We start from the raw sequence: 21,711 nt of genomic DNA on the forward strand, positions 1-21,711 counted from the left end.
TGTAGGGGAGAGGAATAACAGCTAGATAACTTTATCCTGCCTACACATCCCTACAGTGAGAAATAGCAGTGTTTCATCAGCAGTCTGGGGGGAGGTGATAGCACTGTTAACCTCCTCTCTGTCTGTCAGCAGCCTGGGCTCTTTAAAACGGTTGACTCTACAGGGACCCCACCACCCCACCATCTGGCCCTCTCCCAACCCAGCTCTGGTTAGCCAACCACCCTAACCCACTTCTCTCCCTCTGTCTCTCTTCTATTAAACTCTACCTCTTTCATCCCTCCCTTTTCCTTTCCCAACTTTCACCCTGTCCTCCTCTCTCTACTCTCCTCTCCAGCTGTTATATATGTTGTTGTCTCCAATGGAACAGTGGAGCCCAGCCAACACCTCACCCCCGAATGACCAGCCCCAGTTCTGCAAACTCTGTGGATAGTCAGTCAGTATCATGGTGTATCAAGAGGAAAGGAACGCAGCCCCGTTTGCCCAGTGTTGCTCATGTGGAGTGTTCACCGGGCATGCCCCCCACGAGAATTATTTTTTAGAAGATCTGGTGACTTTTTAAAAGGATATTCTTCCCATTATTTTGGATTGTGGGCCAAAGCTGCCGAGCATATGAACATGTTGTAAGCCATGGCAAAATGCTAAATGTTTAGAATGACAGGAAATTAGATTTAAAACTGGAAAAAAAATCTGACTTTGCACAGGTCCAACACTGCTTGCGAGCTGGGGGTTGAGGGGGAGGGGGAGCGTTGAGGTGATTGGGTGATACTTTGAGACTTGACTAGGTGAGGGGTGAGGTCTGAAGAGAAGGAATTACAAAAGTTCCTAATATGTATTGCGTACCAGTGACTGGCTTGCTGTCTCTCTGGGTCTGACTAGCATGCTGTCTCGAGGATAGTGCACTGTTTCGTGCACAGGCAGGTTTGGCTGTCACAGTGGCACAAAGAGCTAAATAACCTTTAGAATGATGTTGTACCCAGAACGAGCTAAATAACATTTAGAATGATGTTGTACCCAGACAGAGCTAAATAACATTTAGAACGGTGTTGTACCCAGACAGAGCTAAATTACCTTTAGAACAGTGTTGTACCCAGACAGAGCTAAATAACCTTTAGAACGGTGTTGTACCCAGACAGAGCTAAATTACCTTTAGAACAGTGTTGTACCCAGACAGATCTAAATAACCTTTAGAACAGTGTTGTACCCAGACAGAGCTAAATAACCTTTAGAATGATGTTGTACCCAGACAGAGCTAAATAACCTTTAGAACAGTGCTGTACCCAGACAGAGCTAAATAACCTTTAGAACGGTGTTGTACCCAGACAGAGCTAAATAACATTTAGAATGATGTTGTACCCAGACAGAGCTAAATAACCTTTAGAACAGTGTTGTACCCAGACAGAGCTAAATAACCTTTAGAACAGTGTTGTACCCAGACAGAGCTAAATAACCTTTAGAATGGCGTTGTACCCAGACAGAGCTAAATAACCTTTAGAATGGTGTTGTACCCAGACAGAGCTAAATAACCTTTAGAACAGTGTTGTACCCAGACAGAGCTAAATAACCTTTAGAACGGTGTTGTACCCAGACAGAGCTAAATAACCTTTAGAATGGTGTTGTACCCAGACAGAGCTAAATAACATTTAGAATGATGTTGTACCCAGACAGAGCTAAATAACCTTTAGAACAGTGTTGTACCCAGACAGAACTAAATAACCTTTAGAATGGTGTTGTACCCAGACAGAGCTAAATAACCTTTAGAATGGTGTTGTACCCAGACAGAGCTAAATAACCTTTAGAACAGTGTTGTACCCAGACAGAGCTAAATAACCTTTAGAACGGTGTTGTACCCAGACAGAGCTAAATAACCTTTAGAATGGTGTTGTACCCAGACAGAGCTAAATAACATTTAGAATGGTGTTGTACCCAGACAGAGCTAAATAACATTTAGAATGGTGTTGTACCCAGACAGAGCTAAATAACATTTAGAATGGTGTTGTACCCAGACAGAGCTAAATAACATTTAGAATGGTGTTGTACCCAGACAGATTATCAAAAGTACTGCATGTTTGGTAGAAATACTATGATGTTAAAAAATGTATTATATTTAAAAACATTGCAGATTTTACCATGGCGCAGTTCGACAGCTAAATGAATGCAGCAGAAACACTGCTCATATGAAACTGCCGTGTATATCTGTACACTTTCTACAGGCAGGATTCTGAACCCAGCAGCATAAAACACCAACGCAATGTTGATGACTGTGCAGTGACACCAATGGTTGGAACACATGACATCACAGGCAGTAACACAGCAGTGTTTCTGCTAGATTATTTTCCTAGGGGGGAGCCCCTGGGCCAATAATGCTGGTTGCTAACCAGCAGCCTTTCTATGTTAGTGATGGCTGTTTAACAGTCTGATGGCCTTGAGATAGAAGCTGTTTTTCAGTCTCTCGGTCCCAGCTTTGATGTACCTGTACTGACCTCGCCTTCTGGATGACAGCGTGGTAAACAGGCAGTGGCTCGGGTGGTTGTAGTCCTTGATGATCTTTTTGACCTTCCTGTGACATCGGGTGCTGTAGGTGTCCTGGAAGGTAGGTCGTTTGCCCACGGTGATTCGTTGTGCAGACCGCACCACCACACCCTCTGGAGAGCCTTGAGGTTGAGGGCGGTGCAGTTGCCGTACCAGGCGGTGATACAGCCTGACAGGATGCTCTCGATTGTGCATCTGTAAAAGTTTGAGAGGGTTTTAGGTGACAAGCCACATTTCTTCAGTCTCCTAAGGTTGAAGAGGTGCTGTAGTGCCTTCTTCACCACACTGTCTGTGTGGGTGGACCATTTCAGTTTGTACGTGATGTGTACGCCAAGGAACTTTCCACCTTCTCCACTACTGTCCCATCGATGTGGAAAGGGGGGTGCTCCCTCTGCTGTTTCTTGAAGTACACAATCATCTCCTTTGTTTTGTTGATGTTGGGTGAGAGGTTGTTTTCCTGACACCACACTCCGAGTGCCCTCACCTCCTCCCTGTAGGCTGTCTAGTCATTGTTGGTAATCAAGCCTACTACTGTTGTGTCGTCTGCAAACTTGATGATTGAGTTGGAGGCACACACCTCCTCCCTGTAGGCTGTCTAGTCATTGTTGGTAATCAAGCCTACTACTGTTGTGTCGTCTGCAAACTTGATGATTGAGTTGGAGGCACACATGGCCACGTAGTCATGGGTGAACAGGGAGTACAGGGGGGGAATGAGCATGCACCCTTGTGGGGTCCCAGTGTTGAGGATCAGCGAAGTGGAGATGTTGTTTCCTACCTTCACCACCTGGGGGCGGCCCATCAGAAAGTCCTGGACCCAATTGCAGAGGACAGGGTTGAGACCCAGAGCCATAAGCTTAATGATGAGCTTAGAGAGTACTATGGTGTTGAAAGCTGAGCTGTAGTCAATGAAAAGCATTCTTACATAGGTATTCCTCATGTCCAGATGGAATAGGGCAGTGTGCAGTGTGATGGCGATTGCATCGTATGTGGACCTGTTGGGGCGGTATGCAACCTGAAGTGGGTCTAGGGTGGCAGGTAAGGTGGAGGTGATATGATCCTTGACTAGTCTCTCAAAGTACTTCATGATGACAGAAGTGAGTGCTACCGGGCGATAATCATTTAGTTCAGTTATCTTTACCTTCTTTGGTACAGGAACAATGGTGGCCATCTTGTAACATATGAGGACAGCAGACTGGGATAGGGTGCGATTGAATATGTCCGTAAACACACCAGCCAGCGTGTCTGCTCATGCTCTGAAGATGAGGGTTAACATGTTTAAATGTCTTACTCACGTCGGCCACGGAGGAGGAGAGGGGGGCCCCGCAGTCCCTGGTAGCGGGCCGCGTCGGTGACACTGTATTACCCTCAAAGAGGACAAAGAAGGTGTTTAACTTGTCTGGAAGCAAAAGACGTCGTTGACCGTGACATGGCTGGTTTTCTTTTTGTACTCTGTAATTGCCTGCACACTCTGCCACATATGTCTCGTGTCTGGGCTGTTGTGTTGCGACTGCATTTGGTCCCTATACTGACATTTCGCTTGTTTGATTGCTTTGCGGAGGGAATAACTACACTGTTTATATTCAGCCATATTCCCCAACCTCTTTCCATGGTTGAATGTGGTGGTTCCGCTGTGTATCCACAGTTTCTGGTTGGGGTAGGTTTTAATAGTCTCAGTGGATACAACATCTCCAATACAATTCTTAATAAACTCACTCACAGAGTCAGCGTATAAATCGATGTTACTGTCTGAGGCTTCCCGGAACATTTTACAGCCCATGTGATCATCGCTGAATGGTTCTAGTCACGGGTACATCCTGTTTGAGTTTCTGCCTATAGGACGGTATGAGCAAGATGGAGTCGTGGTCGGATTTGTCGAAGGGAGGGTGGGGGAGGTCCTTGTATGCACCGCGGAAGTTAGAGTAGCAGTCGTCCAGTGTTTTGCTCGAGCGGGTATTACAGTCAATGTGCTGGTGAAATTTAGGTAGCATTGTCCTCAAATGAGCTTTGTTAAAATCCCAAGCTACGATAAACGCAGCCTAGGATATATGGTTTCCAGTTTACATAGAGTCCAGTGAAGTTCTTTCAGGGCCGTCGAGGTCTCTGCTTAGCTTTGGGGGGCGGGGGGTATACATGGCTGTGACTATAATCAAAGAGAATTCTCTCGGGAGATAATGCGGTCGGCATTTGATTGTAAGGAATTCTAGGTCAGGTGAACAAAAGGACATCAGTTCCTGTATGTTGTTAATCATGAGGCATACACCCCTGCCCTTCTTACCAGAGAGATGTTTGTTTCTGTTGCCGCGCCGCATGAAGAAACCCGTTGGCAGTACAGACTCTGACAACATATCCCATATCTTCAGTGGGTCATATGATTGAGTGTAGTCTGGCCCAGGAGTGGGAAGGTGAACGGAAAGGCTCTGGAGCAACGAACCGCCCTTGCTGTCTCTGCCTGGCCTGTTCCCCTCTTTCCACTGGGATTCTCTGCCTCTAACCCTATTACAGGGGCTGAGTCACTGGCTTGCTGGGGCTCTCTCATGCCGTCCCTGGAGGGGGTGCGTCACCTGAGTGGGTTGATTCACTGTTGTGGCCATCCTGTCTGGGTTGGCGCCCCCCCCTTGGGTTGTGCCGTGGCGGAGATCTTTGTGGGCTATACTCAGCCTTGTCTCAGGATGGTAAGTTGGTGGTTGAAGATATCCCTCTAGTGGTGTGGGGGCTGTGCTTTGGCAAAGTGGGTGGGGTTATATCCTTCCTGTTTGGCCCTGTCCGGGGGATGTCCTCGGATGGGGCCACAGTGTCTCCTGACCCCTCCTGTCTCAGCCTCCAGTATTTATGCTGCAGTAGTTTATGTGTCGGGGGGCTGGGGTCAGTTTGTTATATCTGGAGTACTTCTCCTGTCCTATTCGGTGTCCTGTGTGAATCTAAGTGTGCGTTCTCTAATTCTCTCCTTCTCTCTTTCTTTCTCTCTCTCGGAGGACCTGAGCCCTAGGACCATGCCCCAGGACTACCTGACATGATGACTCCTTGCTGTCCCCAGTCCACCTGGCCATGCTGCTGCTCCAGTTTCAACTTCCACCTGACTGTGCTGCTGCTCCAGTTTCAACTGTTCTGCCTTATTATTATTCGACCATGCTGGTCATTTATGAACATTTGAACATCTTGGCCATGTTCTGTTATAATCTCCACCCGGCACAGCCAGAAGAGGACTGGCCATCCCACATAGCCTGGTTCCTCTCTAGGTTTCTTCCTAGGTATTGGCCTTTCTAGGGAGTTTTTCCTAGCCACCGTGCTTCTACACCTGCATTTTGCTTGCTGTTTGGGGTTTTAGGCTAGGTTTCTGTACAGCACTTTGAGATAAAAGCTGATGTACGAAGGGCTATATAAATAAATTTGATTTGATTTGATTTGATCCCAAGTGAGCCATGTTTCCGTGAAACAGAGAATGCCTCTCTGGAAGGCAACTCGTCACCTAATTTCGTCCACCTTGTTGTCTAGAGACTGGACATTGGCGACTAATATGCTCAGAAGCAGTGGGTGGTGTGCTCACCTTCAAGTCTAACCAGGAGGGCGCTCCGTCTGCCTCTCCTGCGGTGACAATGTTGTTTTGGGTCGGCCTCTGGGATTAGATCCAATGTACAGGGTGGTGGTCCGAACAAAGGATCCCCTTCTGGAAATTATTCGTAATGTTGGTAAGTTGACGTCGCTCTTATACCTAATAGTTCTTCCCGGCTGTATGCAATAAGATTTTCTGGGCTAACAATGTAAAAAATAATACATAAAAAAAAAATACTGCATAGTTTCCTAAGGTCTTGAAGCGAGGCGACCATCTCTGTCGGCACCATCTTGTTGAGCATTTTTTTCAGCCACTCAATAGCAGGCTAACCCACTAAAACCTTCAAACTCAATCAGACACTAAAAAGCTAGCCATACACTCTCAGATAAAGGGTACGGTTAGGGTACAGTATTGTTCCATGGGGCACAAAAAGATCAAAATATACACAATGTACACAGAGGTACACATATGATCTCACATGGTACCGTTCGGTACATTTTATGGTACATGTGCAGATAACCTAGTAGAATGGTACATTTGTGTGACACTAAAGAGCTGTAATTAATATTGTAGCAAACTTAACCCAACACTGAGCAACCTTGTCAAGTGGTACGGACCTCTTGGTGCAATGGTTAAGGTCTGGCTGGACCCAGGTTCGAGTCCCGGTCAGGGCCTACCCCACGAATTCATTCCATTGTTGTCAGTAGTGGGATGGCGTAGAGGCGTATACTGTATATGTGAGGGACTTGATATAGAGAAGAGGTACATTTTTGTCACTTAAAAGGAACAAATGGTACACTATTGTCTCTTTTAAGGTACAAACTGCATGGGTACAACTATGCACCTGTAACTAATGGTAAAATGGACGTACCTTACTGGGTACCACTACAGTGATAAGCATTTGTACAATTCTGTACCTTTTTTTCGGAGTTTATGCCAGTCAACGATTGACAGGATGTAGCATTGTTAATAGGCTATTCCACAGTGTAGCACTTAAAAGGGGGATTTGGATGGTTAGAAAATGCACATTAATCAACTTCTGAGCATTTTTTCGTATTACCTTTGGGAGGTGTTAAACAAAATAAACATACCACAAGTGTACCACTCCTGAAATGACAACACAATTTAGGATGTTCACCCACTGTTCTTAGAACGCTGGAAAATACGACTATCCTCAAAAGGGCAACTACTTAATCATGTTTATAAGAAATTTTTCTAACCATTATGCCATTAAAATAGACAAAAGTATTTGTCACTGTGTTGGTATAACCTTGTATTTCCCTGTATTGTTGTTATAAATATGTTATATCATTGTAACCGTTGCTAGTACCTGTTTCAGTGGTGACGTTTTTGTCTAATCTCTGCTGATTTTACAATTTGGAGATTAGCTTCAAATTACTATCAATTTGAGCTATAAGTCATTTAAATCCAGGCAAGTCCAGCTTCATATTCCTGTCACGACAATTCGCCAATCTTGTGAGGATTTCGTTCTGTGGCTGTAACGGCTTTCTTCCGTCGAAGGAGAGTCGGACCAAAATGCAGCGTGGTTAGTTCGATACATCTTTAATAAGGAAAAACACGAACAATACAAAAACAAGAAACGGAACGTGAAAACCTATACAGCCTATCTGGTGAAATAACTAACACAGGAACAATCACCCACAAACACACAGTGAAACCCCGGCTACCTAAATATGGTTCCCAATCAGAGACAACGAGAATCACCTGACTCTGATTGAGAACCGCCTCAGGCAGCCAAACCTATGCTACACCCCTACTCAGCCGCAATCCCAATGCCTACAAAACCCCAATACGAAACACAACAAAATAAACCCATGTCACACCCTGGCCTGACCAAATATATAACGAAAACACAAAATACTATGACCAAGGCGTGACAGTGGCAATATAAAATGAAGACGTTGAAAATACACCAAGGAATTTGAAGTGACTGATCTTCACGGGGAGTTATTCAATTCTTTGTGTGTATATATACAATACCAGTCAAAAGTTGGGACATACCTACTCATTCAAGAGTTTTTCTTAATTTCTTTACAATTTCTACATTGTAGAATAATAGTGAAGACATCAAAACTATAAAATAACATATATGGAATCATGTAGTAACCAAAAAAAGTGTTAAACAAGTCAAAATATATGTTATATTCTTCAAAGTAGCCACCCTTTGCATTGATGACAGCTTTGCACATCCTTGGCATTCTCTCAACCAGCTTCATCTGGAATAGTTTTCCAACAGTCTTGAAGGAGTTCCCACATATGCTGAGCACTTGTGGGCTGCTTTTCCTTCACTGTGCAGTCCAACTAATTCCAAACCATCTCAATTGGGTTGAAGTGGGTGATTGTGGAGGCCAGGTCATCTGATGCAGCACTCCATCACTCTCCTTATTGGTCAAATAGCCCTTACACAGCCTGGAGGTGTGTTGGGTCGTTTTCCTGTTGAAAAACACACAAAAGTCCCGCTAAGCGCAAACCAGATGGGATGGCATATCACTGCAGAATGCTGTGGTAGCCATGCTGGTTAAATGTGCCTTGAATTCTAAATAAATCACAGACAGTGTCACCAGCAAAGCACCCCCACACCATCACACCTTCTTCACCTTCTTCTGCCATGCTTCACGGTGGGAACCACACATGCAGAGATCATCCGTTCACCTACTCTGCGTCTCACAAAGACACGGTTGGTTGGAACCAAAAATCTCAAATTTGGACTCATCAGACCAAAGGACAGATTTCCACCGGTCTAATCTCCATTGCTCGTGTTTCTTGGCCGAAGCAAGTCTCTTCTTCTAATTGGTGTCCTTTAGTAGTGGTTTCTTCGCAGAAATTCGACCATGAAGGCCTGATTCATTTAGTCTCCTCTGAACAGTTGATGTTGAGATGTGTCTTACTTGAACTCTGTGAAGCATTTATTTGGGCTGCAATTTCTGAGGCTCTGCAACAGAGGTAACTCTGGGTCTTCCTTTCCTGTGACTGTCCTCATGAGAGCCAGTTTCATCAAAGTGCTTGATGTTTTTTTGCGACTGCACTTGAAGAAACGTTCAAAGTTCTTGCAATTTTCCGCATTGACTGACCTTCATGTCTTAAAGTAATGATGGGCTTTTCCTTTCTCTTTGCTTATTTGAGGTGTCCCATCTCCACAGAGGAATTCTGGAGCGCTGTCAGAGTAACCATTGGGTTCTTGGTCACCTCCCTGACTAAGGCCCTTCTCCCCTGATTGCTCAGTGTGGCCGGGAGGCCAGATCTAGGAAGAGTCTTGGTGGTTCCAAACTTCTTTCATTTAAGAATAATTGGGGCCACTATGTTCTTGGGGACTTTCAATGCTGCAGTAATGTTTTGCTACCTTTCCCCAGATCTGTGCCCCGATACAATCCTGTCTCTGAGCTCTACGGACAATTCTTTCGACCCCATTGTTTGGTTTTTGCTCTGACATGCACTGTCAACTCTGGGACCTTATATAGACAGGTGTGTGCCTTTCCAAATCATATTAAATCAATTGAATTTACCACAGGTGGACTCCAATAAAGTGGTAGAAACATCTCAAGGATGATCAATGGAAAATGGAAGCACCTGAGCTCAATTTCGAGTCTCATAGCAAAGGGTATGAATACTTAAGTAAACAGGGTATCTGTTTTATATTTGTAATACAGTGGGGCAAAAACGTATTTAGTCAGCCACCAATTGTGCATGTTCTCCCACTTAAAAAGATGAGAGAGGCCTGTAATTTTCATCATAGGTACATTTCAACTATGACAGACAAAATGAGAAAAACAAATCCAGAAAATCACATTGTAGGATTTTTTATGAATTTATTTGCAAATTATGGTGGAAAATAAGTATTTGGTCAAAATCAAAAGTGTATCTCAATACTTTGTTATATACCCTTTGTTGGCAATGACAGAGGTCAAACATTTTCTGTAAGTCTTCACAAGGTTTTCACACACTGTTGCTGGTATTTTGGCCCATTCCTCCATGCAGATCTCCTCTAGAGCAGTGATGTTTTGGGGCTGTTGCTGGGCAACACAGACTTTCAACTCCCTCCAAAGATTTTCTATGGGGTGGAGATCTGGAGACTGGCTAGGCCACTCCAGGACCTTGAAATGCTTCTTACGAAGCCACTCCTTCGTTGCCCGGGCGGTGTGTTTGGGATCATTGTCATGCTGAAAGACCCAGCCACATTTCATCTTCAATGCCCTTGTTGATGGAAGGAGGTTTTCACTCAAAATCTCACGATACATGGCCCCATTCATTCTTTCCTTTACACAGATCAGTCGTCCTGGTCCCTTAGCAGAAAAACAGCCCCAAAGCATGATGTTTCCACCCCCATGCTTCACAGTAGGTATGGTGTTCTTTGGATGCAACTCAGCATTCTTTGAGTTTTTACCAAAAAGTTATATTTTGGTTTCATCTGACCATATGACATTCTCCCAATCTTCTTCTGGATCATCCAAATGCTCTCTGGCAAACTTCCGACGGGCCTGAACATGTACTGGCTTAAGCAGGGGGACACGTCTGGCACTGCAGGATTTGAGTCCCTGGCGGCGTAGAGTGTTACTGATGGTAGGCTTTGTTGCTTTGGTCCCAGCTCTCTGCAGGTCATTCACTAGGTCCCCCCATGTGGTTCTGGGATTTTTGCTCACCGTTCTTGTGATCATTTTGACCCCACGGGGTGAGATCTTGCGTGGAGCCCCAGATCGAGGGAGATTATCAGTGGTCTTGTATGTCTTCCATTTCCTAATAATTGCTCCCACAGTAGATTTCTTCAAACCAAGCTGCTTACCTATTGCAGATTCAGTCTTCCCAGCCTGGTGCAGGTCTACAATTTTGTTTCTGGTGTCCTTTGACAGCTCTTTGGTCTTGGCCATAGTGGAGTTTGGAGTGTGACTGTTTGAGGTTGTGGACAGGTGTCTTTTATACTGATAACAAGTTCAAACAGGTGCCATTAATACAGGTAACGAGTGGAGGACAGAGAAGCCTCTTAAAGAATAAGTTACAGGTCTGTGAGAGCCAGAAATCTTGCTTGTTTGTAGGTGACCAAATACTTATTTTCCACCATCATTTGCAAATAAGTTCACTAAAAATCCTACAATGTGATTTTCTGGATTTTGTCTTCTAATTTTGTCTGTCATAGTTGAAGTGTACCTATGATGAAAATTACAGGCCTCTCTCATCTTTTTAAGTGGGAGAACTTGCACAATTGGTGGCTGACTAAATACTTTTTTGCCCCACTGTAAATGTGCAAACATTACTAAAAACCTGTTTTTATTTCATCTTTATAGGGTATTGTTTGTAGATTGATGAGGATTTTTTATTTATTTAATCCATTTGAGAAAATATGGCTATAACGTAACAAAATGTTGAAAAAGTAAAGGGGTCTGAATACTTTCCGAATGCACTCTATGTGATAAGAGTCTAGCAGATTATATATGTGGATCAATGAAATGACTGTTAGCACCATAGAGATTTTATCTTTATTCACTTCTGTGGATAATTCGACCAGACTACAAAAAGAGAGACAGCTGGAAGCCAGTATGATTTTCCAGATTATTAGAATAAACCAGATCGACAGGGGACCAAGTCCACACTCTGGTTTCCCACTGGCTCCTGTAGAAACTGGATGTGGTTGTCCCAAAATGTCCTCCTGTGGGAGGAGAGAGTTGGCTGGTTTCAGGCTTTAGTGTTGATTGTGAATTCCTGTTTACTGTTTCCTGTATTTTTAGATATTGTTTGTCTGTTTTTGAGGCGCTGAGACTGAACCAATGTCTTGCCTCACGGTTTTATTTTGGTCATCTGCACGTCCTCTGACGCCACAGTGTGGGGAAGACAGACAGACGGATAAGAGATAGACAAACAGATAGGAGAAATCATACAAGGCAAGAAACAAGTTACCCCACATTTTTACACTATATAAACTGTGAATGTCAATCAACTGTGGCTGAGACACTATCTGGTGTGGAGTGTTCTCTCTCTCTCTACTGGAAGCATGTCCAGCATCAAAACAACCATTGCACCTGTCTTGACCTTTGACATTCGTAGGAAGGTCATAAATCACATCTAACGAAGAACAAATCTGTGAACTGTCCTCTCACTGACCTACAGTAAGTGTCAATTTCAGAGGGTGTGAAAGTGTCCATTTCAGAAGACCATTTCAGCAGGCGCACTGCTCCTGTGGTTTGGGATTGACAGACAGTATTGGGACACTGCGTCCTCAGGTTTGGGATTGACAGACAGTATTGGGACACTGCGTCCTCAGGTTTGGAATTGACAGGGTGTGTGTGTGTGTGTGGTGAGGAGGAAACTAAGGGAAGTTAAATAGGTGGGTCACATTTCACACAGAGATTCCCATAGGGCGGCGCACAAATTGGCCCAGCGTCATCCGGGTTTTGCCGGGGTAGGCCATCATAGTAAATAAGAATTAGTTCTTAACTGACTTGCCTAGTTAAATAAAGGTTAAATTAAAAAAAATTAAAAATTTAATGATCGAAAACGCTGTGGAGAACGCATGCATGCATCACCCTGGGCAACCATTCCTTACTCCCGCAGCTGAGCTGAGGGGCAACACACACACATTGAGAGGATGAGTTATTTTGCATCTACCATACATCTGAGTCAGGGAGATTGAGATTAGAGAGAGGAAGAGAGCAGGGTAATTGCCTCCTGCAAGGGCAGAAGGGGATTAGCTGTTAGCTGAGTTAGCAGTGTGTCAGGGGAGGGGAATTACAATGTGATAGAACCTAGCATGCTATGATTGAATACGAAAATGAGAGGTAGACTGACAGGAAAAGAGAGAACGTCCTGGTTAGAGGGCAGGATACGGGTAACTGCATAAGAGTGCAGGCTATTAACCACAGTGAGGCACTAATCTGTCCTTATAACAATTATAACCCCAGAACCAGAGTGGTGAGCACTTTCTTTCTCTTCACCATCTTGCTCTCTGTGTGTTCCTCCCTCTCTCCCTCTCTCTTTCTTCAGAGTTCCTGTGTTACACTATGTTGGCATCAGAATGGGCAGTCAGTGCCAGCACTTGGTCTCCAAGCAACCAGACACCTCCAGCTTTATCTGTAGCAGAGGCTGACCTTAAATAAATATATGACCTGTCAGCCACCCAGGCCCAGGACTGTATTTTTACACTGCCAGTACCGCAAAAAAACACGGTAACACACACATACTGGCAGAAACATTACACAGTAAACTCACACACAATCATGTACTAATGCTTGCATGCACACCACATGCACACAGACCAACAAATATCCACATATTATAATATACTGTATATCCAAACCCAGTTTACACCAGGCAAGTCAACAGGAAAGTGTGAAGAATTCTATTAAATTGTTTCCCCTGTGGCTCTCAGCACCCAGCGGTGCTCTGGCTGTAGACGGTTGTTTGTCTCCTTTGGGTTACAGTCAGCTACAGTGGCTGAAATACACACTATATTTTACAGCTGTGTGCTCATACTATACTCTGTTTTATTATATGAGGTGTTATTATATTCTGTTCTGCTCAGCTCTATTCTATCAGAAAATAGAACCATGAGGATCTACTTATGTGTTTGACTCTGTCTCAGCAGTATTCACAGATACAGTTGAAGTCGGAGGTTTACGTACAATTAGGTTGGAGTCATTAAAACTAGTTTTTCAACCACTCCACAAATTTCTTGCGAACAAAAAATTCCAGAAAATGAGATCATGGCTTTAGAAGCTTCTGATAGGCTAACTGTCATAATTTTAGTCAATTGGATGTGTACCTGTGGATGTATTTCAAGGCCTACCTTCAAACTCAGTGCCTCTTTGCTTGACAAAATGGGAAAATCAAAAGAAATCAGCCAAGACCTCAGAAATGTTTTTGTACTCCACAAGTCTGGGTCATCCTTGGGAGCAATTTCCAAATGCCTGAAGGTACCACAAACAATAGTACGCAAGTATAAACACCATGGGACCACGCAGCCGTCATACTGCTCAGGAAGGAGACGCCTTCTGTCTCCTAGAGATGAACGTACTTTGGTGTGAAAAGTGCAAATCAATCCCAGAACAACAGCAAAGGACCTTGTGAAGATGCTGGAGGAAACCGGTACAAAAGTATCTATATCCACAGTAAAACAAGTCCTATGTTGACATAACCTGAAAGGCTGCTCAGCAAGGAAGAAGCCACTGCTCCAAAACCGCCACAAAAAAGCCAGACTACGGTTTACACATGGGGACAAAGATCGTACTTTTTGGAGAAATGTCCTCTGGTCTGATGAAACAAAAATAGAACTGTTTTACCATAATGACCATCGTTATGTTTGGAGGAAAAGGGGAAGGCTTGTAAGTCGAAGAACACCATCCCAACCATGAAGCACGGGGTGGCAATATCATCCTGTGGGGGTGCTTTGCTGCAGGAGGGACTGGTGCACTTCACAAAATAGATGGCATCATGAGGAAGTAAAATTATGTTAATATATTGAAGCAACATCTCAAGACATCTGTCAGGAAGATAAAGCTTGGTCGCAAATGGGTCTTTCAAATGGACAATGACCCCAAGCATACTTCCAAAGTTGTGGCAAAATGGCTTAAGGACAACAAAGCCAAGGTATTGGAGTGGCCATCACAAAGCCCTGACCTCAATCCTATAGAAAATGTGTGGGCAGAACTGAAAAAGTGTGTGCGAGCAAGGAGGCCTACAAACCTGCCTCAGTTACACCAGCTCTGTCAGGAGGAATGGGCCAAAATTCACCCAACTTATTGTGGGAAGCTTGTGGAAGGCTACCCGAAAGGTTTGACCCAAGTTAAACAATTTAAAGGCAATGCTACCAAATACTAATTGAGTGTATGTAAACTTCTGACCCACTAGGAATGCGATGAAAGAAATAAAAGATGAAATAAATCATTCTCTCTACTATTATTTTGACATTTAACATTCTTAAAATAAAGTAGTGATCCTAACTGACCTAAAACAGGGCATATTACTAGGATTAAATGTCAGGAATTGTGAAAAACTGAGTTTAAATGTACTTGGCTAAGGTGTATGTAAACTTCCGACTTCAAATGTAAGTCAGATAAATAAACAGATAAGTCTTCATTTAACTGTCCAGCTGTCCTCTTTCTACCCCCCTCCACCCCAACTCCCCCTTAGCTACGCTAGCCTCTCCCTCAAGTGGGTGCTAACAAGCCAGCAAGCTTAGCTACAGAAGGTAGTGCTACCTATCAACAGCCATTCTCAGCCAATTCAGTAGTGGTTGGAAGCTATGGCAAGCTTGGATTTATTTTTTGCGTTGCGACATTGCAGAGGATTTCAATAAAGTTCAGCTTTCTCCAACTTTAGTCCCGCCCGGTTCAGCTCCCTCGCCCATGCTCGCAATTCTCAACGGTACCCCCGCCCATTCCGCTTCTCTCGCTATCCTTCCATTAAAAGTGAAGGGCTTCCGATGTTTTACCGCGTGATGCTAATTGCTAAAGTAAACGGGGTGTAAGGAGTGTAATATATTATGTAAATACCCCATATTCTCTGATGACCTCCCATTCTGTCTATACTCAGAGCTGAGATATCACATTGGCTGGCAGAGCAGTGATTGACATGTACAGGGCCAATCAGTTGACAGACCACTTCATTCAAACATGCCCAAGACCCACCCCTTAGTAGTCTTCATCACATGATGTGACCTCGCTAAGAAGAAGTTGTACCTCGATGACCACAGCTAAAGCCAAACATGTATGTGCTTTAGTTTGGGGTTTGTTATGCAGACTAATATAATAATTAATGTGACTAGATCAGTCAGATAGGCAACCATGTCCATTCCTCCCTTCAACAGGTCAAAATGTCCTCCTACCCTCTGCCAGTAAGAAGCCTTCTCCAGTACTTTTTATACTTTTTAGCCAGCAGTTCTGAAGTAGTGTTCACGGGCTAAAAGTGGTCCCTGAAAAATGTCACATGTGCAGAAATGTGCACCAAGTCATTGCTCTCTCTCTCTCTACCTTGTGTGCATCATTTGACTCTTGCTAGCTGTCACTCATATGGCAAGGGGCTGGAGCTCATTGGTTGAACTCAAATTGCTAGGGGGCTGGCCCACACGGGGGAAGATTTAGTGAAAATGGTGCAGCACAGCTTCTCAAAAAAACAGTTGCTTTCAAACTAGGGATTTCATGGCTAATTGAGGTAAGACAGTAATTCTGCTCATATATTATGCATGTATGAAGAACACATTGACACATCCAGCCCAATGTAGGAGGTTTAATAAAGACTTAGTAGGCGCAAAAGTTCTGGAGCATGTCTTAACATGACTAGCACAACGCTGAAGACTGTTTCCTTATTGTCTTTAACGGGACTGGGACTAAGGTGAGTAGAGGGTGGAGGAGGTAGCATAAACACATTACAGTACAGCTCCTAGCACAAGCAAGGCAAGTGTTGTCTGTAGCCTCAACATTCTGTTTCTGAGTCCATACTGCTGAACTAAGACGTTCCATTATATTGACCAGGTACGCCATTGGCTGCTCTAACAATGAAAAGAAATGTCTTCAAAAATGGAAGGCAGTCGGGAGGAAACAAAATCAGGTGGGACCATTCTAGCAAATGAGAGGGCAGATATGCGTGTGAACATCCACAATGGTCCTTGCAATGTAGTATCCTTGGGACATCCCCACCCCATTGAAGTTTACATTTAAAAAGGTTCAGGTACGAGTTAGAGGTAGGTTCAGGTAAGGGTTATAGTTAGAATAGGGGTTAAGGTTAGGATTAGGGTTTAGGGTAGGGATGTCGCAAGGCACAACTCTGAAATCAAGTGTTTTTTCTGAAAGTTGTCGGGATGTCACGTGTCCTACTTATATCAGTACACTCGTAACAACTTAAAAACAACATTAAAAAACCTATATTCGACCAAATAAAGCTAACATAGCAAATGAGACATTTTATTTTTTGTTGACCAAATTCGACACTTATTGACCTCCATACAAAAACTCCTTGCTTGGTGAGTGGAAAAAACACCACCTGCTGGAGAATACATATTTTCAGTTATCCCTCTCACTTTGCCTCTTCCTCTCTCTGCAGAATCAGATAGAATCAATATCTTCAGGAGTTTTGGTCCAGGAGTTTTGGACCTGTCACCTGACCCAAAATAAATTGGTGTGAATCAAAACAGTTTCTCCTCACCTGAACAATATCCAGCACCATGCCCGCCGCCACCGTCCCGAACCCGGCCAGCAGGAATGGCAAGACCACCTGGAGGCCAATGGAGAAGGAGGTCTCTTTTAACGGCGCTGGTGGCTCTGGGCTCTGGTCAGTGCTTATGTCGTCGCTCTCATTGCTCTGGCTGCCATTCTCCAGGAGAGCGTCCTCCTCGCGCTGGCCCTTGGCATTCGCCCTGCAGTCTATCACCACTATCTCCCGGCCTTCATCTCCTGGTTCACCAGACCTGTCTGTGAAGGATGTCACTTCTGTGAGCTCGTACTCGCCCCTCTCCTCCGGTCTCATCTCCTCCGGTCTCATCTCCTCGGGGTCATCGGTGAGGATGGCCGGGTGAACAGAGCCGTTGGAGTGGAGGTACACCGGTGGCACCACTCTCTTCATTTCTATTGCCCCGGATGACATGTCGGTGTCCGGCGGTTGGTCTTGCTCTTTCGACCAAAGTACCATGCGGAAGCTTTTGGGGACAGTAGACTGAATTACAAATATAGGCTATGGCAAAAAGGTGTGGGATGGTTGGTTTAGATTTCCCTTGATCGGTTTTTAATAACCTGACCTCACAAGTGAATTTATCCCATTAAAGAATGCTGGTGAGTGGCACTCAGGTGTGGTCATGAACGCAAAATTAAGTGGTAAAAAACGTTTTGAAAGCTCAACTAAACTCCTGCAAAGGCAGGTGTGAGTAGCTGCTCTCCCCCAGGCGTGTGTGAGAATTTGCCGGTGCTTCGGGAGAAGCTGGAGTATGTCCTCCATTCACTGCGTAAGCACCGTAGGCAGATGTATAGAAGAATGAAACAATTATATATTTTTCAAAGAGAGCAAAAACAAACAATCCAATGTTTATCTGGTCAACAACGACTGGTAACAAAAAAGTATTGAAAAGTTGGTATGAAAAAGTACATGAAGTATTGCAGGTCCAGCTAGTAGCCTGAAGTTCTTTTCAGAAAGTCATCCAAGAGCGCAGGTCAGTCCTGCACGCGCTCTGACGGTGCTTTCAGACTAGCTCGCTCCAGACCGTGTCCTGGGCTGGGAAGGTCTCACCTTTCACCAAGTGGCTATTTTATGAGGAGTATTTAAAGGTCTGCAGCACAAGGATATAGTTACGGAGCAGCCCTACAGGAGAACACTTCCCCTCAGCGCTCTGGCTGCTGTTTACCTAAAAGAGAAGAAAATAATAACTTTTAAGAATAGGCTATAGGTCCTGTCTCTTTCACAGGGAACATCTCATCAACTTTCAGCTTTTTATGTAGCCAAGCTTATAAATGCGCATTATTGAGCACAAATGACTGTCATGGAATGGACATGACAATACTGGATTTATTTGGTATAGGCACTGGTTGGAATACTTATGTTTATGATATCCTACTAAATGATGAGACATACCTTTCTGGGGGGTAATTTGCCTAAGTATGTTATTCTCAAACACATTATGTCCATCAAGGGTAAGACTATAGCTACAGTGTTACCTAATTCCACAATGGCATCCTTTCATGACATTATCATGTTATATGGATAGACCAGGGCTCTCCAACCCTGTTCCTGGAGAGCTACCATCCTGTCGGTTTTATTCAAACCCAGGTGTAAATAATCTGATTCAGTTTATGAACCAGCTAATTATTAGAATCAGCTGTTCTAGAATAGTGTTGGAGTGAAAATCTACAAGACGGTAGCGCTCCAGAAAAAGAAGCTGAGTTGAGGAAGGGGTGGGATGATATCCGTTAAAAAAGCAGCGTGTTGCGCCAACAACCCTCCACGCTTTCCTCGGACTATGTTTGGCTTTATGAAGCCGGGTTACCTATGGAAGCGTTTACAAACGGTTTCATACAGCGCCAAACATCTAAATTCCTCTGGCCGGCTACAAATAATTATCCAATAGCCGAGGTGTAGGCTACATCCTCTAATGCTGATTCTCCCCCCGCATGTTACGACGTCAGATACTCTCCTGCGTTAGTGCGCATTTGGTTTCCCCCCTGGTCCTGAAACAATCCTGTTTAGTAGTCAAGACCAATACCCCGCCGCCCAACACGGCAAAGGCGTAAATTAGTACAAGCTTGGTCGTGGATGAATAGGGGGAAGGAACCCTTCTGTGAGTTTGTGATAATGCCGACACGACCGTTGAATTAAATTATAGATCGTGGGGATTTTTTGTTCTCCAAACCTGTAGCCCAGCTATGTATAATGAAATAATTCAGCCAACTGACGTAACAGGTCAGACGTAACTAGACGTAACTAGTCATAACATAACGGTAACATGAGGCAGGGAATATTCTCTAAAGTGGCAGAAATCAACGATTCCCTTCTTCACAGAGAAATATGGGTGGGATAGAAAGAGCAGCGAGGAATACAATAGGAAAATAGCCTGAGGTGAAAAGCATCCCCCCGTCCAATATGTCTGGATCGATACCAGCAGATCAGGTATAACAGACAGTTCTTTACCTAAAACGCAGAAGTCCACAGAGGAGACGAGTGAACAGACGCTGAACAGAGCGCACTGCTGAACGCCTCAAAACTGTTGTCTCATATCCTGCACTCCGTTATAATGTGCGCTGCAGCCTGATGCGTGGGTGCCGGTATGCATGCCTGGTAACGGTAACGGCCCGTCCCTGGCTTAATCGTTAACCGCACACGGTTAAGGCTGTCACTTCCGACCCGTCACATTGTCCCATTTAGAACCCCGCGAGCCGTTACATGCGCATATAACAATCTCATGGCATAGGAAGTCACAAGGTTGGGCAACCAGAGATGACGTGAGCGCGTGCGCGTGATAGCCCCCTGCGATTTGTCACGGTTGAGCGCTGCGCAGTGCAGCCAGCCGCATCTATGTCCGATAAGCACGCGCGTGAATTGAGCTGTGTGTGTGTGTGTGTGTGTGTGTGTGTGTGTGTGTGTGTGTGTGGGTGTGTATGGTTGTCTGGGTGTTCTTTGTCTTGTTATGGCTTTCTTACCACAGTAGATTTAGATTTGTTTATCTATCCTTAATTTAACAATATCACCCATGGAGAGAAGAGTTGTGATGGTTATAGCCTGGATTATTCAGTGTAGCTGAAGTGAACATTCAGGTAACTCATTCACCAATGCGTCCTTATATAACTGTATTGCTTATCACATCACCCCACCATGCTCATTCAGAAGCACACTTAGCCATGCTGGTTAGGGATGATATTCTTATAGCCTTAAAAGTAAGTAGTACACTAGTAGAGATAATAGGCAGAGTGGAAATGGTATTGAGCCCAGATCATCTATGCTTTCCAAGACGGTGTTAGCCCAGTGAGCATAAAGCTAAGGCATTCACCGAATAACCTCAGCAATACTTTGAACTCAGTACTGTTAGGCTAAACATCAACTGTGTTTCTTGAGTCAAGGCACCAATGTGACCTTTTTTCACCTATGTGAAATGAACTGAATCAACTGTGTATTGATCCCCGGTCATCTGTGTAACTCAAGATTGCGTTTGCCCGCTGATATCTATACACTGTATAGATATTAGCTTTGGATTGCACCAAGGATTTTCACAATGGCAGGCATGGGCCCAGTGCTGTTTCCTGTTGTTTGTTAATTGACTGGTTTCCAGGTAAGTATTGAAGGTGGAGCTATAACAGAATGGAGATTTAACAAGAATTACATAAAGCATGACAGTATTATGGTACAACATACAATGCTGGTAATGTAGTGTTTACTTCTGTAGATTATATTTCCCAGATGGTGAATTGTGGTTGGGTTCGTGACTGAGATTGGCTAGAAATCCGGATAGGGGTTCATTCCGTTTCGGGGACCGGGGAACCATCCCTAAAAGCTTCAGGTAGCAACCTGGTCTCAGAGCATTTTGTATTATTGTGTAGGTAAATTCGAGACACATCTTTCAGCATGATATTTTACATTTCGTATGTATGTATTAATTTGTGGGTGTCCTTCAGCCATTTCCTATGATATGTTATGAATTACAAGTCATATGATATGTTACAGATTTGTGAAATGTACAATATGTACTAATTTCAAAAACATATATGTTACGAATTTGCAGAAAATATGATATGTTATGAATTTTAACTAGGTGGCTAAAGTTAGCTAGCTGGCTAATGTTAGCTAGGCTACGGATTAGGGTTAGTATTTAGGGTTAAGGTTAGGGTTAAATTTATGAGTTAGGTTAAAGGGTTAAGGTAAGGGTTGGGGAAGGGTTAGCAAAAAGGATTAAGCTTAGGGTTAGGGGAAGGCTTAGCTAAAAGAGTTATGGTTAGGGTAGTTGCTAAGAAGTAGTAAGTAGTTGAAAAGTTGCTAATTAGCTAAAATGCTAAAGTTGTACATGTTGACATTCAAACTCACAAACTTTGGGTTGCTTGACGTTCGAATTATACGCCCCACCCCGGCCAACTACCCTACTTCTGTTTTTGCCGTAAGTAACCATCTGTCACATGTAACCATACCAAATGGAATATAAAATCATTCTAATTTGAGTG

The 21,711-nt window shown here is 44.0% G+C and overlaps 1 protein-coding gene across 1 annotated transcript in view; it reads right to left on the reverse strand.

Annotated features, from left to right (window-relative positions):
• The window catches only part of LOC109891079 (solute carrier family 41 member 1), a 51,095-nt gene extending 31,105 nt beyond the window's left edge, over positions 1-19,990 (reverse strand). Inside the window, exons 1-2 of the mRNA XM_031825138.1 lie at positions 19,694-19,990; positions 17,225-18,413 (exon numbers count right to left, since the gene is read on the reverse strand). Coding sequence (XP_031680998.1) covers positions 17,225-17,707 — 483 coding nt within the window. The 5' untranslated portion in view covers positions 17,708-18,413; positions 19,694-19,990. The remainder of the gene's footprint in view (positions 1-17,224; positions 18,414-19,693) is intronic.
• Between the last annotated feature and the right edge of the window lie 1,721 nt (positions 19,991-21,711).

This window comes from Oncorhynchus kisutch, linkage group LG5 (genome assembly GCF_002021735.2).
Source record: "Oncorhynchus kisutch isolate 150728-3 linkage group LG5, Okis_V2, whole genome shotgun sequence".
Classification (NCBI taxonomy): Eukaryota; Metazoa; Chordata; class Actinopteri; order Salmoniformes; family Salmonidae; genus Oncorhynchus; species Oncorhynchus kisutch.